The sequence below is a fragment of the Dama dama genome, chromosome 9 (assembly GCF_033118175.1).
Source record: "Dama dama isolate Ldn47 chromosome 9, ASM3311817v1, whole genome shotgun sequence".
Taxonomy (NCBI): Eukaryota; Metazoa; Chordata; class Mammalia; order Artiodactyla; family Cervidae; genus Dama; species Dama dama.
Window position 1 is genome coordinate 21,802,845 of NC_083689.1, and position 18,864 is coordinate 21,821,708.

The following is an 18,864-nucleotide window of genomic DNA, read 5'->3' on the forward strand; positions in this document are numbered from 1 at the left end:
GACTCTCACCTCAATTAAAAAACACCAGAAATGTTGATTCACGCTTCCCGAAATGGAACGTTCTCCAAGACATAAAATTAAATAAAAAAAGCAAGATCCCGGACAACAAATACAGAAGGTGACTGGGCAGGCAGATGGATCCATGTATGTGACTCAAGAAAAAAAAGTTCTGCGTCTCTAGTCTAAGAGGTCATTACCTCCTGGGCAGACACGATGCAAAATGCCAGCAGTCTAACCCAGAGTTGACCACCAATGCCCTAAAAACAGGAAGATGAGAGAGAGGTCTCGGGTCACACAGTCCCCAGGCGCCTGTGGCCGTCAGCGGGCCTGCGCTGGTCTCGTCTGGCTTCACCAACACCAGGAACCCATCCTGCGTGCTCAGCAAGGGGGCGGGAGGGTCTCCACCCCGGGGGTCAGCCTGTCTCCTACCCGGGTGTTTCCTGATCATCTACTACTGTGAGCCAGGCAGGGCTCTAGCTAGTGGGCAACCAGATGGACAGAAATCCCTCCTGAAACCAACATTCTAGTTGGTGGAGACAGCTAGGGAACAAAGATCAATGAAGACAGTAACAGGATGCGCCTCAAAAGCATCAGGCTGAGAGAAAGAAGCCAGGTATCAAAAGGCACAGAGTGTGTGAGTCCATTTGTAGGAAACATCCAGACAGGCAAATCTGCACAGACAGAGTGGGTTTGTGGCTGCCTGAGGCTGAGGGAGGGGGGCGGGGAATGGCTGCTTAACATACATATGGTTTCCTTTTGGGGTGTTGAAAATATTTTGGAATTACATTACTGTGGATGTACTTCATGCCACTGAAGTATTCACTTTAAAATGGAGAATTTGGGGACTTACCTGGTGGTCTAGTGGTTAAAGCTCCAGGTTCCCAATGCAGGGGTCCTGGATTCTATCCCTGCTCAAGGAACTAAATCCCACATGCTGCAACTAAGAGTTCAAACACTGCAACTGAAAATTTTGCATGCCACAATTAGATTTTGCATGCCACAAATTAAAGATTCCATATACTGAAACTAAAAGATCCTGCATGTTGCCATTAAAGATCTTGCATGTTGCAACTAATACCTGGCACAGCTAAATAAGTAAATAAATACTAAAAAAAAAAACAACCCCATCAGAAATGGGTTCAAGCCTTGAACAGAGAGTTCACAGAACTGAATGGATTATAAACCCAGGACAGGATGCTCAGGTTCCTTGGTAATAAGGGAAATGCACATTAAGACCCCACTGAGATATCACTTTACCTCCAGTAGATGTGCAAAAATGCATCAGATGCTGGAGAGGAAGAAGAATGGGAGCTTTCCTCCCTTGCTGGGGGAGCTAAAGATGGCATGGCCCGTTGGGAAAGCATTGTGGCATTAACGGTTCAAAATGAACACATGCATATCCCTGATCTGGCATTTTTACTCCCAGATATATATACCCAAGGGCTTCCCAGATGGCTTAGTGAGTAAAGAATCTGCCTGCAATGCAGGAGACACAGGAGTCAAGGGTTTGATCCCCAGGTCAGGGAAGAGGGCATGGCAGCCCACTCCAGTATTCTTGCCTGGAGAATCCCATGGACAAAGGAGCCTGGCGGGCTACAGTTCACAGGGCCACACAGAGTCGGACATGACTGAAGCAGCTGAGTGCACACACACGTATACCTAAGTGAAACTCTTGCATATCTGCCTCAGGAGACATGGGCAAGAATGATCATAGCGGCTGTGTTCCTAAGAACTGCAAAGTGGAAACAGCCCGAAAATTCATCAGCAACAGAATGGATGCAACCATCATGAAATACTATGCAGTGATGAAAATGTAGGAACAGACACAAAACCCTGGGTGCATCTCCCAGCCTTGATGCTGGTAAAGAAGCAGATGGCAGTATGATTTTATTTGTATAAAGTTCACAAGTAGGCAACATTAGTTAGTCCTTGTTTAGCTGGTAAAACGAGAAGGAAAAGCTCTGCGGGCAATTCAGAACTGTGTTACCTCATTCAGGTGAGGGAGGAACAGGAGAAAAAGGTAGGACACAGAAGACTTCTAAGTTACTAGTAATACTGTATTTCATAAAGTGAAGTAGGTACACAGACATGTATAGCTATTTATTAAACTGTACTTAAAATGTTTTGTGCATCATTTTATATGCAAAATGTGTTTCACAATTTTAAAAAGCCATGTAGGGTTCATTATAGCAATGGATTAAGAATTCTTATTGAATTTAAGGGACAAGAGTGAAAACTATATCATCTCAAGATACAATTTGATGAAATATCCACTTTTTAAATGAAAATCTCTTAGCCCGTAAGAAATGGAAGTGTCCACATAACTTGATAAAGGCTGTCTACTAGAACTATGAATATTATATTTAACAATGGCAACAGAACCATCAGAAGAATTTCCATAAAGTCAGAAAGAAGATGAACACATCAGCTGTCACTTCTACTAGTCAGCATTGATGTGGAGGTCCTTAGTCAATGCAATAAGACAAGAAAAGGAAGGGAGAGGAATTAAGATTGAAAACAGGCAACATCGCCATCGCATGTGATTGACTGTCCCTATAGATATTCAATCAACTGAAAAGCTATTAGAAATAAAAAGTTCTGGGACTCCCCTGGCAATTAAGACTGCACTTCCAATGCAGGGGGTGCAGGTTCAATCCCTGGTTGGGGAATTAAGATCCTGTATGCTGCTTGGCACAGCCAGTTTTTAAAAAATAATAAATAAATAAATAAATAAAACATCTAAGAAAAAGGAAAAAAAACCCAGTTCTTTAAGGTGATTATAGAAAATCAATATTTAAAAACCAATAGCATTCTTGTACACCAGCAGCAACCACTTAGAAGATGCAGTAGAAAAAGACATTGAGAGTCTAGCTCAAGGCCAAAATGTGTGTTTGAGGTGAATCCAACTCCTAGTGAAATATGCCTGAATGTTACACTGACATACTGCTTATCGAGGGCTTCCCAGGTGGTGCTAGTGGTAGAGAATCCGCCTGCCCATGCAAGCGTTGTAGGAGATACAAGTTTAGTCCCTGGGTCAGGAAGGTTCCCTGGAGTAGGAAACGGCACCCCAGTCCAGTATTCCTGCCTGGGCAGAGGACCCTGGAGTGCTACAGTCCATGGGGCCACAGAGTAGGACATGACTGAGAGATTGAGCACACACACAGATGTATTGAAAGTCAAGTATGACTGTCAGACAGATGCACCCCCACCTCCCACAGCACTGGCACCTTCCACTTTTCACCAGGTATGGTTCTGGCCATCACAGCAAAGCATGGGTTGCAGAGACATCTGGGCACTCGGGGTGTTTTCTTCTTGCACAGAAATGACAAACAAGTTGCTCCTCCTGGAAACCTGAACATGGGCTGCCCCTTCCCAGCCCTTGTCGCCGTCGATGGTGGTGGTGATGAGAGGCAGGAAGGCGGGCAGTTCTCCTTCCCAACAGCCCTTCTATCCCATTCAGCCTTCCAGAACCTTCCTCCCAGTCACCTCTTGTGACATCACTGGCTGCCCCTGCCTTCCCATCCCACCCCACCTCCACTCCTGCTTCCAGAGCAGGAGGGCAGCCATTCTCTTTCCACCCATCCATCCCTTCATGCATTGCACTCCTTAACTTTTGGTGAAATTCATATGGAGCCACAGCACTTACGTCAGGCATCGTGCTAGATGCTGAAGACGTGAGGATGTGCAGAACCAGATGAGGTCTGTTCAGGGAGACCATGGGAAACCTGGAGTCAGACAGAGAGACCCAACGTATGTCAGTGGAAAGGGTTTGCTAGTGGGCCTGGCCTAGGCAGGGAGGTCAGGAGAGGTCCCTGGAGCTGAGTTCTAAAGGCTGGGCAGGTGTTAGCCTGACTCACTGCTTTTCATCACATGCCCTGCTCCATGCATTCTCAGTCTGCTTCCGCCTCCTCTCGCAGTTGCATCCCGCTGCCTAAGACAGCTCCTGGCCAGGCACGCAGCAAGTGTGTTCAGTCAGTAAAGACTTACTGCCCAACCCTCAACATTCATAGGAAAGACTTATTCGAAAGCTGAAGCTCTAGTACTTGGGCCACCTGATGTGAACAGCCAGCTCATTGAAAAGACCCTGATGCTGGGAAAGATTAAAGGCAGGAGAAGAGGGCGACAGAGGATGAGATGGTTGGATGGCATCATTGACTCAATGGACATGAGTTTGAGCAAACTCCGGGAAATGGTGAAGGGGAGCCTGGCATGCTGCAGTCCTTGGGGTCACAAAGAGTTGGATGTGATGAGCGACTGAACAACAACCACCCAAACACCCTGCTCTGTCAAGAGATAAGAACAGGAGTGTTCTACTGTCTCTGGAGCCTTCTGGGTGGTTCCCATCCGTGTCTGAGCAGTGTCACCCTGCAGAGCACCGAGTCACCTGAAGCTGGAGAGCCAGTGTCCGCCAGGAGCCGTTCTGACTCTCTTCTTCCAGCCCCTCAGCCAAAAATCATCTCCCAGGCCCCCTTGTTGCAACATGTGGCCATCTGCGTACATCCTGACCTGTGGACTGTGGATACAGGTAATGCGGGGGTCACTGTAGAGTCATGCCCCTAACGGAAAGGAGATTGGGACCCCCTTTCCCTAGTGGGAGGCTGAGATCTGAAGCAATCACCTTGGACAAGAAGGGAGCTGAACAGTGAGGAGGCAACGCAATAAGAGGGAAGGAGCCTGGGTCCCTAATGACTGTGCAGCCACCTTGCTAGTCCTGGACAGATAGAGTTTTGTGCACACACACACACACACACACGCACCTTCACATGTACACACTCATATGTATACTCATCTGCGCTCACACACATGCACACATTCTCCCACAATCATACCCATTCACCCCCTCAAACACACCCTCCTACAGACCCACAATTGGGTCACACACTCAAGTCACATACACCCTCTTATAGATACACAATTATAGTCACACAGATGCACTCACGCACAAATTTCTATACAGACACATAATTATATACACATGTGCTCAGCACGGGTATACACAACAACCTCACATTCTTGTGCATCCTCATTGGACGCAGGATTGCATACACATGTGCTCACTCACATGCACTCACACACCTTCTCACAGATATTCTCACACACGTGCACACACAACTGTCTCACCACAGAAAGGTAAGTCACTCAGGAAAAGCCCATCCAGAAATACCTCAGCGGACGTCCACCCTGATCTTGTTCAGGGTTGACAGGCACACTGACAGCTTCCGGAAATGCTGCTGGAAGCGGACCTCTGCTCCTGGTGGCTTGGGATCTGCCTCCCCTGAATAGCCCCCCCCGCATCTAGGGTCACCCTCCCTTCCCAGGGCCACCCACAGTCACGTGGGGGCATCAAGCCGCCCGCCCATCACCCCATCTCAGGGCAATACTGAGAGGGGTTCCAACCCCCGAGCCTCCATGGGGGAAGGGCATCCTCTCTGCCTTGGAGACTGGGTTCTGACTCCTCCCCTCCCCCAGGGTCACCCCTGAGTGCTCCCCAAATAAGCCTTTCACAAGCTCTGTTCGTCTGCCCTGCTTCCCAGTGAGCTCCACACGTAGCAAGAGCAGTCAGTGCTCCCCCTAGAATCCCTGTGTTGACCTCGTCTCACCTTTCTCCTACCTGCCCTAGATAAGCTCGCAACAGGGACCTTTCATGCCCCACCAGTCGTGGCCATCAGCAGTGACCACGCCCTCCGGGTGGTGGACGAGCCCCTTCTCCTAGCAGAGGGACAGAGTCGATTCCAGGCCACTGTGCACATTTTAATCGAGAAAAGTCTGACAGTAGAAAACAGGATTGCACGGAGGCAGCGGCTGCAGAAAGAAAAGCCCTGATTTGGCAAAATCTGTCCACCCCAACCCTGCTGACCCCAGAAGACTCCCCCCGCCACCTCCAGAGCCAAGGGCAAAATGGAAGTCGCCTCAAAAAAGCTAAAAATAGAGCTACTATATGATCCAGCAGTCCACTTTTGGTTATATATCTGAAGGAAATGAAAACACTATCTTGAAGAGCTGTCTGTACTCCTGTGTCCACTGCAGCACTCTTTATAATAGCCAAGAAGACCTGGAGACAACCTAAGTGTCCAATGACAAGTGAATGGATAAAGAAGATATGGGTGTGTGTGTATACATATGATATATATTAAGCTAGAATCAGGATTGCTGGGAGAAATATCAACAGTGTCACATATGCAGATGATATCACTCTAATGGCAGAAAGTGAAGAGGAATTAGAGCCTCTTGATGAGGATAAAAGAGGAGGTGAAAAAACTGACTTGAGACTCAACATTAAAAAACTTAAGATCATGACATCTGGTCTCATCATTTCATGGCAAACAGAAGGGGAAAAAGTGGAAACTGACAGATTTTATTTTCTTGGGCTCCAAAATCACTGGTCAGTGACTGCAGCCTTGAAATTAAAAGACACTTGCTCCTTGGAAGGAAAGCTATGACAGACCTAGCATATTAAAAAGCAGAGACATCACTTTGCCAACAAAGGTCCATATAGTCAAAGCAGTGGTTTTTCCAGTAGTCATGTATGGATGTGAGAGTTGGACCATAAAGAAGGCTGACTGCTGAAGAATTGAGGCTTTTGAATTGTGGTGCTGGAGAAGGCTCTTGAGAGTCCCTTGGACAGCAAGGAGATCAAACCATTCAACCCTAAAGGAAATCAACCCTGAATATTAACTGGAAGGACTGATGCTGAAGCTGAAGCTCCAATGCTTTGGCCACTTAATGTGAAGAGCCAACTCATTGGAAAAGACTCTGATGTTAATAAAGATTGCAGGCAAAAGGGGAAGGGGTAGCAGAAGATGAGATGGTCAGATAGCATCATCGATTCAATGGACATGAATTTAAGCAAACTGAAGGAGATGGTGGAGGACAGAGGAGCCTGGCGAGTCTGGGGTCACAGAGTTGGACACAATGTAGCAACTGAACAACAAAATGATACATATTTATGTGTATATCAAGAATGCTATACTTCGCAATCATTAAAAAGAAGGAAATTCTGGCAATTGAGACTATATGGATGGATCTTACAGACATCATGCTTACTGAAATGTCAGACAGGAAGACAAATACTGTATGATCTCACTTATATATAGAATCAAAACAAAACACAGCAGATGGCTGGTTTTCAGAGGAGGGGGATGGGGAGACGGGTGAGGTGGTCAAAAGGCGCAAACTTCCAGTTATAAAATCTGTAAGGATGTAACACACAGCATGTGACTTCAGTTAATAGTATTCTATTACAGACTTGAAAGCTGCTTGGACTTACCTGGTTTTCTAGTGGTTGAGAATGCGCATTCACAATGCAGGGGACACGAGTTCAGTCCCTGGTCCGGGAAGATCCCACACACTGCAGACAGCTAAGCCCGTGTGCCTCAACTACTGAAGCCCCAGCCCTCGAGCCTGTGCTTTATGACAAGAGAAGCCACTGCAATGAGAAGCCCGTGCACTGAGAGAAAGACCCAGCGCAGCCAATAAATAAATAAATATTTTTTAAAAAAGCTGCTAAGAAAGTCGATCTTAAAAAGCCTCCTCACAAGAAAAAAAATTGTAGCTATGTAAAGTGATGATTAACTAGACATTGTGGTGGCCATTTTGCAGTATATTCTGATATGGGATTGTTATGTTGTACACCTGAAACATATTATGTCAATCGCATGCGTGCTAAGTCACTTCAATTTGCGTCTGATTCTTTGCTAGCCTATGAACCTTAGCTTGCCAGACTTCTCTGTTCATGGAATTCTCCAGGTAAGAATACTGGAGTGGGTTACCATGGCAATTATACCTCAATAAAACAAAGTTCAAAAAAAAATAGCAAAGCAAAAAAACTCCACAAATTCAGGTAGAGGCTGGATTGGATACAAGGGGTGGTGGTTCAGAGATTCCTACTATACATGCCCCAGGGTGATTCTCATTTGTTCTTCCAGAGGAAAACTGTAACTTTCCTCCCAGCTCCCCTTCGTGGGAGTGCGCGTCTCTCGCACCCAGCTAGAGTGAATGTAACACGGCTCTTGCACCCAGCCAGAGTGAATATAACATGGCATCTGGGGTGTCTATGGCATGCAGCACAGATGGAGTGCCCTGACATTTGTCTGCTGTGTTTTTTTTTTTTTTTTAATTTATTATTTTTTTCTGGTCACTCTGTGCAGTATGTGGGATCTTAGCTACCCGAGCAGGAATCAAACCTGTGCCCCCTGCATTGGAAGTGAGGAGTTTTAACCACTGGACCACCAGGGAAGTCCCATCTGCTGTGTTTTAAAGTCTTTACTTTTTTTTCTTTGGCTGGGCCAGGTGGCATGTGGGATCTTAGTTCCCCAACCAGGGCTCAAACCTGGGCCCCTTGCGTTGGGAGCACAGAGTCTTAACCCGTGGACCAACAAGGAAGTCCTAAGTTTTTACTTTTCGATTAAGGTAATTCATACCCCTTGTTTTGTTGTTGTTTGAGTATCAGAAAGGTTTGTACCAAAGCAAAAAAAAATGCCCTGTTCCACCTCTGCCTCCTCAAATTCCACAGGTGTCCCTTCCCCAGGAGCCAACAATTATCAACACTTTGACTCTTTCCTTTGATATTAGCCTCAGGTTTTTTAATTTAATTTTTCATTTCATATTGGAATATAGTTGATTTACAGTAGTGTGTTAGTTTCAGGTGTCCAGCCAAGTGATTCGGTTATATACATATATAACCGTATGCTTGCAAGACCTGTAAGATTGTTCTCTATGTCTGTGACTATTTCTGTTTTGTAAATAAGTTCATTTGTGTCATTTTTTTAGATTCTACATATAAGCGATATTATATGATACTTGTCTTTCTCTGACTTACTTCACTTAGTATGACAATCTCTAGGCCCATCCATATTGCTGCAAATTGCATCCTTTCTTTTTTTTTTTCTTTTTACAGCTGAATAATATTCCATCCTACATATGTACAATATCTTCTTTATCCATTCCTCTGTCAATGGACACTTAGGTTGCTTTTGTGTTCTGGTATTGTAAACAGTGCTGCTGTGAACTTTGGGGTGTATGTATCCTTCTAGCCTCAGTTTTAGATTTTATCCTCTGACTTCCTGTTATGGCCTTGCTCTCTGATGATTTTCATCTGTATCATTACATGAATTAATATTTCATTATCTATCCTCATAACAGCATAAAAAAATACATCCTGATGTGAACTGACCCCTTCATAAATTGAAAATCTAGGAGAAAACCAGAATCCTCCATAACTTTAAGAACTTCAGGAATTTTATTACATCTTTGTTTTTAATCTCAGGGTGGACTTCCCTGAGCATGAAAAGTGTATATTCTGAAACAGTCATTGTCTGGGAAAAAAGAAACACAGTCGCGTCCTCTCCAAAACACAATTCAGTTCAGTCGCTCAGTTGTGTCCGACTCTTTGTGACCCCATGGACTGCAGCACCCCCGGCTTCCCTGTTCATCACCAACTCACAGAGGTTGCTCAAATTCATGTCCATTGAGTTGCTGATACCATCCAACCATCTCATCCTCTGTCGTCCCCTTCTCCTCCCACCTTCAGTCTTTCTCAGCATCAGGGTATTTTCCAATGCGTCAGTTCTTTAAATCAGGTGGCCAAAGTATTGGAGTTTCAGCTTCAGCATCAGTCCTTCCAATGAATATTCAGGACTGATTTCCTTTAGGATGGACTGGTTATATCTCCTTGCAGTCCAGGGAACTCTCAAGAGTCTTCTCAAACACCACAGTTCAAAAGTATCAATTCTTTGATGCTCAGCTTTCTTTATAGCCCAACTCTCACATCCATACATGACTAATGGAAAAACCATAGCTTTGACTAGATGGACCTTTGTTGGCAAAGTAATGTCTCTGCTTTTTAATACGCTATCTAGGTTGATCATAGCATTTCTTCCAAGGAGCAAGCGTCTTTTAATTTCATGGCTGCAGTCACCATCTGCAGTGATTTTGGAGCCAAAAAAAAAAATAAAGTCTCTCACTGTTTCCCCATTTATTTGCCATGAAGTGATGGGACTGGATACCATGATCTTAGTTTTCTGAATGTTAAGTTTGAAGCCAACTTTTTCACTCTCCTCTTTCACTTTCATCAAGAGGCTCTTTAGTTCTTCGCTTTCTGCCATAAGTGTGGTGTCATCTTCATATCTGAGGTTATTGATATTTCTCTTGACAATCTTGATTCCAGCTTGAACTTCATCTAGCCCGGTATTTCTCATGATGTACTCTGCATATAAGTTAAATAAGCAGGGTGAAAGTATACACCCTTGATGTACTCATTTCCTGATTTGGAACCAGTCTGTTGTTCCAAGTCTAGTTCTAACTGTTTCTTCTTGACCTGCATACAAATTTCTCAGGAGGCAGGTAAGGTGGGCCAAAACACAGAGGGAAGCCAAATCCATACATACGAATAGCTCCTTCCATAAACCCATTCACATAATTTATGCTATTCCATACTTTTTTTCCTATTCATGATTTCCTCCACTTAATGATGAACATGGAAGAGTTGTATTGGTTGGGCGATATTCCCTGAATAATGTGGATAATTGGTGTCTTTCATGAAGATGTGAAGGAACTGCCAAGTCCCTTGCTCCCACCCGCATCAGACTGTCCTTCCAAAATCTTATGCAGACCTTGTATCAATATAATTTCCTCAAAGACACATATAAATTCACAAGTGGAGTTCTGATTCATCAACCCACATTACCTTTACAATTAGTACAATTGTGATCAAGCTAAGAATGTTTTTTTAAATTTTTATTTATTTATTTATGGCTGCACTGGGTCTGTTGCTTCGAGGTCTTTCCGCATTGCAGGAAGGGATGGTTACTCTCCAGTCACGATGCACAGGCTTCCTGTTGCGGTGGCTTCTATTGTTGAGCGCAAGCTCTAGGAAACACGAGCTTCAGTAGTTGCAGGCGTGGACTCAGTACTTGCAGCTCCCAGGCTCAGTAGTTGTGACGCACATACTTAGTTGCCCCGCAGCATGTGGGATCTCTCTGGACCAGGAATCCAACCCATGTCCCCAGCATTGACAGGTGGATGCTTAACCACTGGACCAAGGGAAGTGTAAGCTAAGAATATTTAGGTCTTAGGTTCATTTTTATAAAGTGGACAGTAAGAGTGCTTGACAGTTTGTGTCATTGAACTGTCTCTCTTCCGATTTTTTTAAAAAATTCTTTCGCTTTCATTCCTTTCCCCTTTCATTTTCCTCTAGTTCACCTTTTTTTCTTTTCGTCCCCCTTTTCTTTCCTTCTTCCATCCACTGGCAGTCACTGTGGAACATAGGTACAGCCATTCTATTGCCCTGCTTCCTGGTTGCCTGGAAGTGGTTAATGCAGTTGGCTGAAAACGCAGGGTTATTTTTTAAAAATGTTGTTTCATGTGTATTCAGCCTGCCCCTTCCAAGGCTGTTCGAGGTCACAACAGTTTGCCATGGAAATGACTTGGTGTCTTGGAGAAATGTGACAGACATCAGAGAAAGCCAGAGGAAAATGAAGATCTTTGTGGCACGCAGGTGCCTTGTACACAAAATTCACCAATCAGAAACCCCGTCACTATGGAAATTGCCCTTTTATGCTACCTTTGAAAGGATCAGATGCTCACACTCAGGTCTGCGCCCAATCAGTGGCTCTCAAAACCATCCACCAGAGCTTCAACAGCCTTGAAAGTTCTAACAGTACTGGTTAATTAAGTTATTAGCTAAATAAAAACAGTCAATTAGGAAGAATTCCATCTGGGAGGGGAGGAGAAAAGTTTTAACAACGACGTAGGCTAAATGCTCTCCAGGAGATGTGGAAAGCTCCCAGGAGGATGTATTTTCGTACCATTCTTGGATGCATCTAGTTTTTAGTGGTTTTGTGGTTTTACTGGCTAATTCTTTTCTTGTAAACATGTGGTTGACCTTTTTTTTTGGTTTCTTTTTCTTTTTGGTTCAATTTTTGTTTTATATTTGGGCAGAAAATATCCTTTCATTTTATTATGCCTCTGGGGTTTTTTGACCAAAAAAGAAAATAGATTGGAAAAGTAATACTTGCGTTTTTGGTAAACACATACAAAGACAGACAGCCTCAATAGGGTGAAAGGATCTGCAGAGAAGAGCTAGTCTTCCCTTTTCCTGTTATTGTGTATTTTTTCTTACTGTTCATTTGCTCAGTCATGTCCAACTCTTTGCGACCCCATGGACTGTAGCTCACCAGGCTTCCCTGTCCCTTACCACCTCCCAGAATTTGCTCAAACTTATGTCCACTGAGTCGATGATGCCATCCAACCATCTTACCCTGTCACCCCCTTCTCCTCCTGCCCTCAATATTTCCCAGGATTAGAGTCTTTTCCAAAGAGTCGGCTTTTCACATCAGGTGGCCCAAGTATTAGAGCTTCAGCTTCAGCATCAGTCCTTCCAGTGAGTATTCAGGGTTGGTTTCCTTTAGGATTGACTGGTTGGATCTCCTTGCAGTCCAAGGGACTCTGGAGAGTCTTCTCCAACACCACAGTTCAAAAGCCTCCATTATTCGGCACTCAGCCTTCTTTATGGTCCAGCTCTCACATCTGTACATGACTACTGGAAAAACCATAGCTTTGACAGTTTTGACTACATGGACCTTTGTTGGCAAAGTGATATCTCTGCTTTTTAATATGCTGTCTAGGTTTGTCATAGCTTTTCTTCCAAGTAGCAAGAATCTTTTAATTTCATTTCATGTGTATTCTTAGTTTATATTGATTGTTTTTTTTTTTCCAGGAATATTCTCTCCGTATACAAGCATGCTGCCCCAGAGCATGGACGAGATATAGGAAAGGTTGGAGGTCAAGCACATGGGTGTCAAAGCCAGACCTCCTGGGTTCAGATCCCAACTCTGCAGTTTATTAGCTGGCTCTATGAGTTTGACTGAACGCTTCTGGACCCCACCCCTAGAGTGGTTGTCAGCTTCTAAAATGCACCCCCGAGAAGACAGCCCTCAACAATCCCCACTTCATCATATCTACTTCCTTATGTAATCATCTCCCCACAAGTGTGGGCTGGACTTACTGACACCCTTCTTTCAATGACATCAGAGCTGATGAGGGACTTCCCTGGTGGCCCAGTGCCTAGGACTCCATGCTTCCAGTGCAGGGGGACCAGGTTCAAGCCCCGGTCAGGGAACTAGATTCCACATGCTGCAACTAAGATCAAAGATCCCACATCCACAATGAAGGTCAAAGATCCTCTGTGCTGCAGCTAAGACCTGCAGCAGCCAAATAAATTTTAAAAAAATTTAAGCTAAAAAAAAAAGAATTGATGAGATGTTGTCACTGCTGAGCTTAAGTGACAAAAGACAGTGGCTTCTGTCTCAAGTGCATGGGGGTGGCCAACTGCCTGGTCCCTCATGTCACGTCAAAAGGACACACAAGCTGCTTGTTAAACAGTCCATGGGGTGAAGAACAGAAGTCTCCAGCCAGTAGCCCTCGAGGAGCTGAGACCTGCTAACAACTACATGAGTGAGCTTAGAGGTGAGTTCTTCCCCATGAGGAGGCGCTGTCTGATGGGTGTAAAGTTTCAGTGTTTCAAAATGAATAAGTTCCAGAGATCTACTGAACAATGTGGTACCTGCAGTTAACAATTCTCTGTCATAAGCTTGAAATTTTGTCAGGAGGATATATCTCATATTAAGTGTTTTTACCACAAGTTTAGAACACAAGTTTAGAAAGAAAAGGAAGAGAGAAAGGAAGGAAGAAGGAAAAGAAGAAGAAAGAAAGGAAGAACAAAATGGGTGGGAGGAAGGAAAGAAAGAGGGGGGAGGGAAGCAAGGAAGGGAAAAAGAGAGTAAGACTCTTTCTCCACTCGAGTCTTCAGATAAGAGCAGCCAACAACTTGCCCACAACCTTCTGAGAGACTGTGAACTAGAACCACCCAGCGAAGCTGCATCCAGGTTCCTGACCTACAGTAACTATCTGAGATCATGAATGTTTGTCATTTTAAGCTGCTAAATATGGGGATGATTTGTTGTGCAGCAAGAGATAACTCATATGTCACATGTTGGACCAATAATACGAGTTATGGCGAAGAGGAATTGAGAATATATTGACAAATGATAGGGAATTACCTGGCACATCATAAGCACTCAGTAAATGTTTACGTATTTACTTTAAAAGGTAATACGTGTGTAAGTTTATCCCCCTTTGAAACAAATATCCACTTTTAAAAACACTGTCAACAGAGTTCAATGTTCTGTGTTTACGTTTTTGTCATTTAATGTGTAGATCACAGCCATTCTCCAACATCTGCCCATACTGCTGCATCTCATCCTTTTTCATGGCTGTATAATGGTCTACTGCTTAGCTGAATGCTACCTCAAGACTTGTGTTTGGAATCATTCGGTGCTGAGGTTTTAAACTCTGGTTCTAGGAGACCAAGTGTTCTCTGGTGACCCCCGCCTTGAATTAAAACTGCTCCCCTTTCACCAGTCTAACCCCAGACCCAGACACCTAATCCTGTGTTTACGCCACACTTCACAAGTCTTCCATGAGAACACATCTGCAGCTTCATCATGGGATTGTTTGCAGCAAAGAAGTTTATTTCAGAGCCACCTCCTTGGAAATGCTGTACTGTGCTCACTCATTTGTGTCCGACTTTACAACCCTATGGACCGAAGCCCCCAGGCTCCTCTGTCCATGGGATTCTCCAGGCAAGAATACTGCAGTGGGTTGCCATTTCCTCCTCTGAGGGATCTTCCTGACCCAAGGATTGAACCCATGTCTCTTGCATCTCCTGCATTAGTAGGCAAAATTTTTTTTACCACTGCACAACCTGGGAAGCCCTCCTTGGCAATATACCAGAACAGTTCTTTTTTCCCTTTCTTTTTGATTTTACTTTTTTTTTATTGAAGTATTAATATAATTTATTTACAATTAGTGTGTTCAGCTGAACAGCAAAGTGATTCAGCTATACGTTTGTGTATTTCCAGATTCTTTTCCCTTAGAGTAGGTTATTGTAAAATATTGTGTAGTTCTCTGTGCTATACAGTAGGTCCTTATTGGTCATCCATTTTAAATATAGTAATGTATATATGATGGGCTTCCTTGGTGGCTTAATGGTAAAGAATCCGCCTGCAATGCAGAAGACACAGGAGATGCAGGTTCGATCTCTGGGTCAGGAAGATCCCCTGGAGGAGGTCATGGCAACCCACTCCAGCATTCTCGCCGGGATAATCGCATAGACAGAGGAGCCTGATGAGCTGCAGTCCACGGGGTCGCAAAGAGTCAGACATGGCTGAAGCAACTGAGCATGCATGTACACAGTGTATGTTAATAGCAGCCTGTTAATTTATCTCTCCCCTCACCAGGACAGTTCCTAATAGTAAATTGCATTTCCCAAGGTGAGGGGTGTTAGTCGATATTATGAGGGGAAAATAGGTCACTTGGTTTAATAGGTTTGGAAAACATCAGTTAGGTAGAATTAACCTTTTTACTAATGTTTCTGTTTGTTTTGTGTTTTTTTGGTTTTCTTTTTTTTCTAATAATAATGAAAGCTCTTGTGCACCTTCAGGATCCTTAGCACTTTCCAGAGCTCATCCCACTGAATCCTCATGACACTCTCACGACGCAGGTCTTCATTGGAAATCTTTCTCTACAGAAGAGCAAACTAGGGTTTACAGAGCTATGTGATTTGCCCTCAAGCATGCAGCTAATGTCCAGAACTTTGAATGGTTCCAAAGATTGGAATCATAACTAGGATGCAGTTGCAGGACTTCTTGGGGCCTTTAATAAGCTGCTGGACCCTGGGCTCTTTTGACCACAGAGCCCGTTCTTCACAGCAGATATGTCTATAGCAAGACTCCTTCAGGACAGGGTAGCAGGCACTCAATATCAGCCCATCTGCACCCCAACCTACACCTACAACAGCTAGAGTGACCAACCGTCCAATTTGTTCAGGGTCGAGGTGGTCCTTGCCATGTAGAACTTTCAGGTTTAAAAAGTTGTTTTTTAATTATTATTCAGATGCAATTCACAGTCATGAAATTCATCATAGTAAAATGGATAACTCACTGATTTCCAGCATATTCAAAATGTGGTGCAACCATCCCCTTTGTTTAATTCAAGAACGTTTCTGTCAGCCACCATGAAACCCGCAAGGTGGGAGTGGGGGCAGAGTGTGGAGGGCGGGGCGGGGGGGGGGGGTGCGGTGGGAGTGCAGGGGGTCTCAAGAGGGAGGGGATATGTGTATACATATAGTTGATGCACGATGTTCAGCAGAAACTCACAACATTGTAAAACAATTATACTTCAATAATTAAAAAATTAAACTTTTTTTTTTTTTTGTGGAAAACAGAGCCTGTTTATTGGGGGCAGCATCACTCCTTGAGGGAGAAATGCATCTTGTCGATCATCTTGCGCTCAGGGTTCAGGCGCTTCAGGATCTAAGCCAGCACATTCACTGTCTGCTCGCTGCTCAGCCCCGTCTTCTTGGTCTGGAACTTTTTCAGCAGGTCCTTGGTGGTCATGGGCTTCCGCGTCAGGTAGCGGCGCACGGCGTCTTCAGTTACTTGAACATCGCCGCTGCTGGGGGTTGACTTCCCAGACTGGGGCTGAGGAGTGGATTTACCAGACAAGCTCTGGGGCCCGGTGTCCAGTCGTAGCCGCTTGGCTGCCGGCGTTTCGCTGGGGCGCTTCCCTGTGGGAGGTGGCGGTGGGACTGAGACTGGGTCTGGGAGGCTGGACCACTGGGTGGGGGGGTGGGGGGGTGGGGGGACAGTGCTGGGATCATGGTGTGCAAGGGGCTCAGAGGCTTCGGAACAGGAAGACCAGGATGGGGTCAAGAGGGCAGGGTAGGGCGGGCGGGGTGGGATGGGGCGTACTACTCACCCTGCTCCAGCTTGCTGGCAGCTGCCCGGAGGGTGGAAGAAGTACTGCCCGCCTCAGTGCTGGGCGTGCCTGGCCGGCTGTTACCCCGGGAACTGCCCCCTGATGGCTTCCGCTCCCTTTTGGGGGGCATCTTCTTTTTCTGTGGAGATTGGGGCTGAGCACGCATGTCGGGAGAGGGCCCCCCCCCCACCGTCTGCCCTGGCTGGCCCTGCCTCGGCGGGGCCTTACCGCCATGAAGAGTGCCGAGGAGGCTTCGCTGTCAATGTCACTCTCCTCCGAGCTGTCGGACTCCTCGCTGCTGTCTGCAAGGGGCCAGAGGAGGGGGCGTCAGGACTGGAGACCCCTGAGCCAGCCCTCGGCCCTGTCCCAGATCAGGGGCTCAGAGGGGCCAACCCACCTTTCCTCCGCTTCTTCTCCTGCGGCGTGGGTGCCTTCTTCTCCTCCTCCTCCTCCTTGTCCTCCTCGGGCGGCTTTTCCTCCTCGCTCTCTTCACTGCTCTCACTCTGCTCGTCCACGCCCTTGGGACCCTCCTCCTGCTGGGTGACCTTGGGCTTGCCCTCCAGCTCATCCTGGGAGCTGCTGTAAGACAGAGAGTGGGCAGAGGGTGAGTGAGCGCGTCCGCAGGCCGGCCCAGGGTCTCACCCGCCTCCCGCCTGCCTCACCTGGAGCCGTCGGACATGTAGTCCACCTCCTGGCCCTCGAAGTCCCCGTCATCACTGTCCTCAAAGGCCTCATCATCTGAGCCCTTCTTCTTCTTTTTCCAGCCCCCCTTGCTGGGCGGTGCCATCTTCTTGGCCTTGGGGGCTCTGCCACCCTCCTCGCCGCTGGCCTCGCTGTCATCGGACGACATCTCCAGGTCGTCCTCCAGGTCGTGGATGCGCAGCTCGCTGGCCTTCTTGCGGCTGCGCTTCTCCTTCTCCTCATCCTCCTCGTCCTGGTCCTGGTCTTTCAGTCGCCGCTGCTGCATGATGCTGAAGTGGTTCAGGACCTTGTTTCTCCTCTCCCACTCCGCCTCAGCCTCCTCGGCCGTGAGCGTGCGGTGCTTGGCCAGCGGCGTGAAGTTATACCAGTTGTGCACAGGGAAGGCCTCGAAAGCCCCATCAGGGCACTGGGTAAAGATGTAGTAGGAGGTGTTTTCTGTCACGCCTCCCTTCTTTATGCCCTTGAACTTGCGGCCCGATTTGCCGTTGACCCGCAGCAGCCAGGGCTGGTCCTCTGGCCGGAACTCCTTGAGGACGATGCCGTACTTCCTCCGCGCCTCCTCCCGGAGCTTGCGGTTGAACTCGCTGCCAGCGCCCGACTCAGGCATCTCCTCCTCTTGGTAAATCTTCTTGTTGCTCAGGTCTCGTTCCAGCCGGGCCTGATTCCAAGTAGTGAGGTTGACTTTATCGGCTGCATTGAAAGCCACGATATTGTATTTTTTGGTGGTATTTTTGGGAACTCGGAGGACATACTCAGTGACATTCTGGCTGCTGGGGCAGAGGGCCGCCATGGGCGATGGGCGATTGACCTGGGTCCGGCCAGAACCTCTTTCTTTACACCTCCCTCGGGGTGCGCGTCCCTCGGTCCCGCGGAGGCCGCCCTCGAGGTGTTGGGTCTCTGGCCTCGATCGCGGACCCTGAGCCCGGGATACAACCGATCCTGGGGAAGGCTATCCCGAGGCCGAGCTGGGTCGGCGATCAGCTTGAGACCGCCTGTGCCAAGTCTGCGCCTGCGCAGCCACCTAAACCGGAATCGAAATCCTGCAGGCCTAGTCAAAGTAACCTACTCCGAACTGAAGGCAGCGCCTTCTTATATATAGTGCCTGATATATGGCACGATAATCCCATCAAGCCGATAACCTCATCATGCAGATAACCCAATCAGGTGGTGTGGGGACGCCCCCAGTGACCAAACTTAATTTATTTTAAAGGCTAAGCATGAATCCTAGAGGAACCCTTCCAGGTTCATAGTTCAGTCGCTAAGTCGTGTCTGAGTCTTTGAGACGCCATGGACTGCAGCATGCAATGCTTCCCTGTCCTTCACTATCTCCCGACATTTGTTCAAACT

At 46.5% G+C, this 18,864-nt stretch overlaps 1 protein-coding gene across 1 annotated transcript; it reads right to left on the minus strand.

Annotated features, from left to right (window-relative positions):
• Positions 1 to 16,258: 16,258 nt before the first annotated feature.
• LOC133061284 (general transcription factor IIF subunit 1-like) lies at positions 16,259 to 18,400 on the minus strand. Its single transcript, XM_061149284.1, has 5 exons — positions 17,478 to 18,400; positions 17,213 to 17,394; positions 17,044 to 17,117; positions 16,816 to 16,954; positions 16,259 to 16,624 (listed from the first exon to the last, which is right to left on the minus strand). The coding sequence occupies exons 1-5, from the start codon at positions 18,305 to 18,307 to the stop codon at positions 16,371 to 16,373; spliced, it is 1,479 nt and encodes a 492-aa protein (XP_061005267.1). The 5' UTR covers positions 18,308 to 18,400; the 3' UTR covers positions 16,259 to 16,370.
• Positions 18,401 to 18,864: the final 464 nt, after the last annotated feature.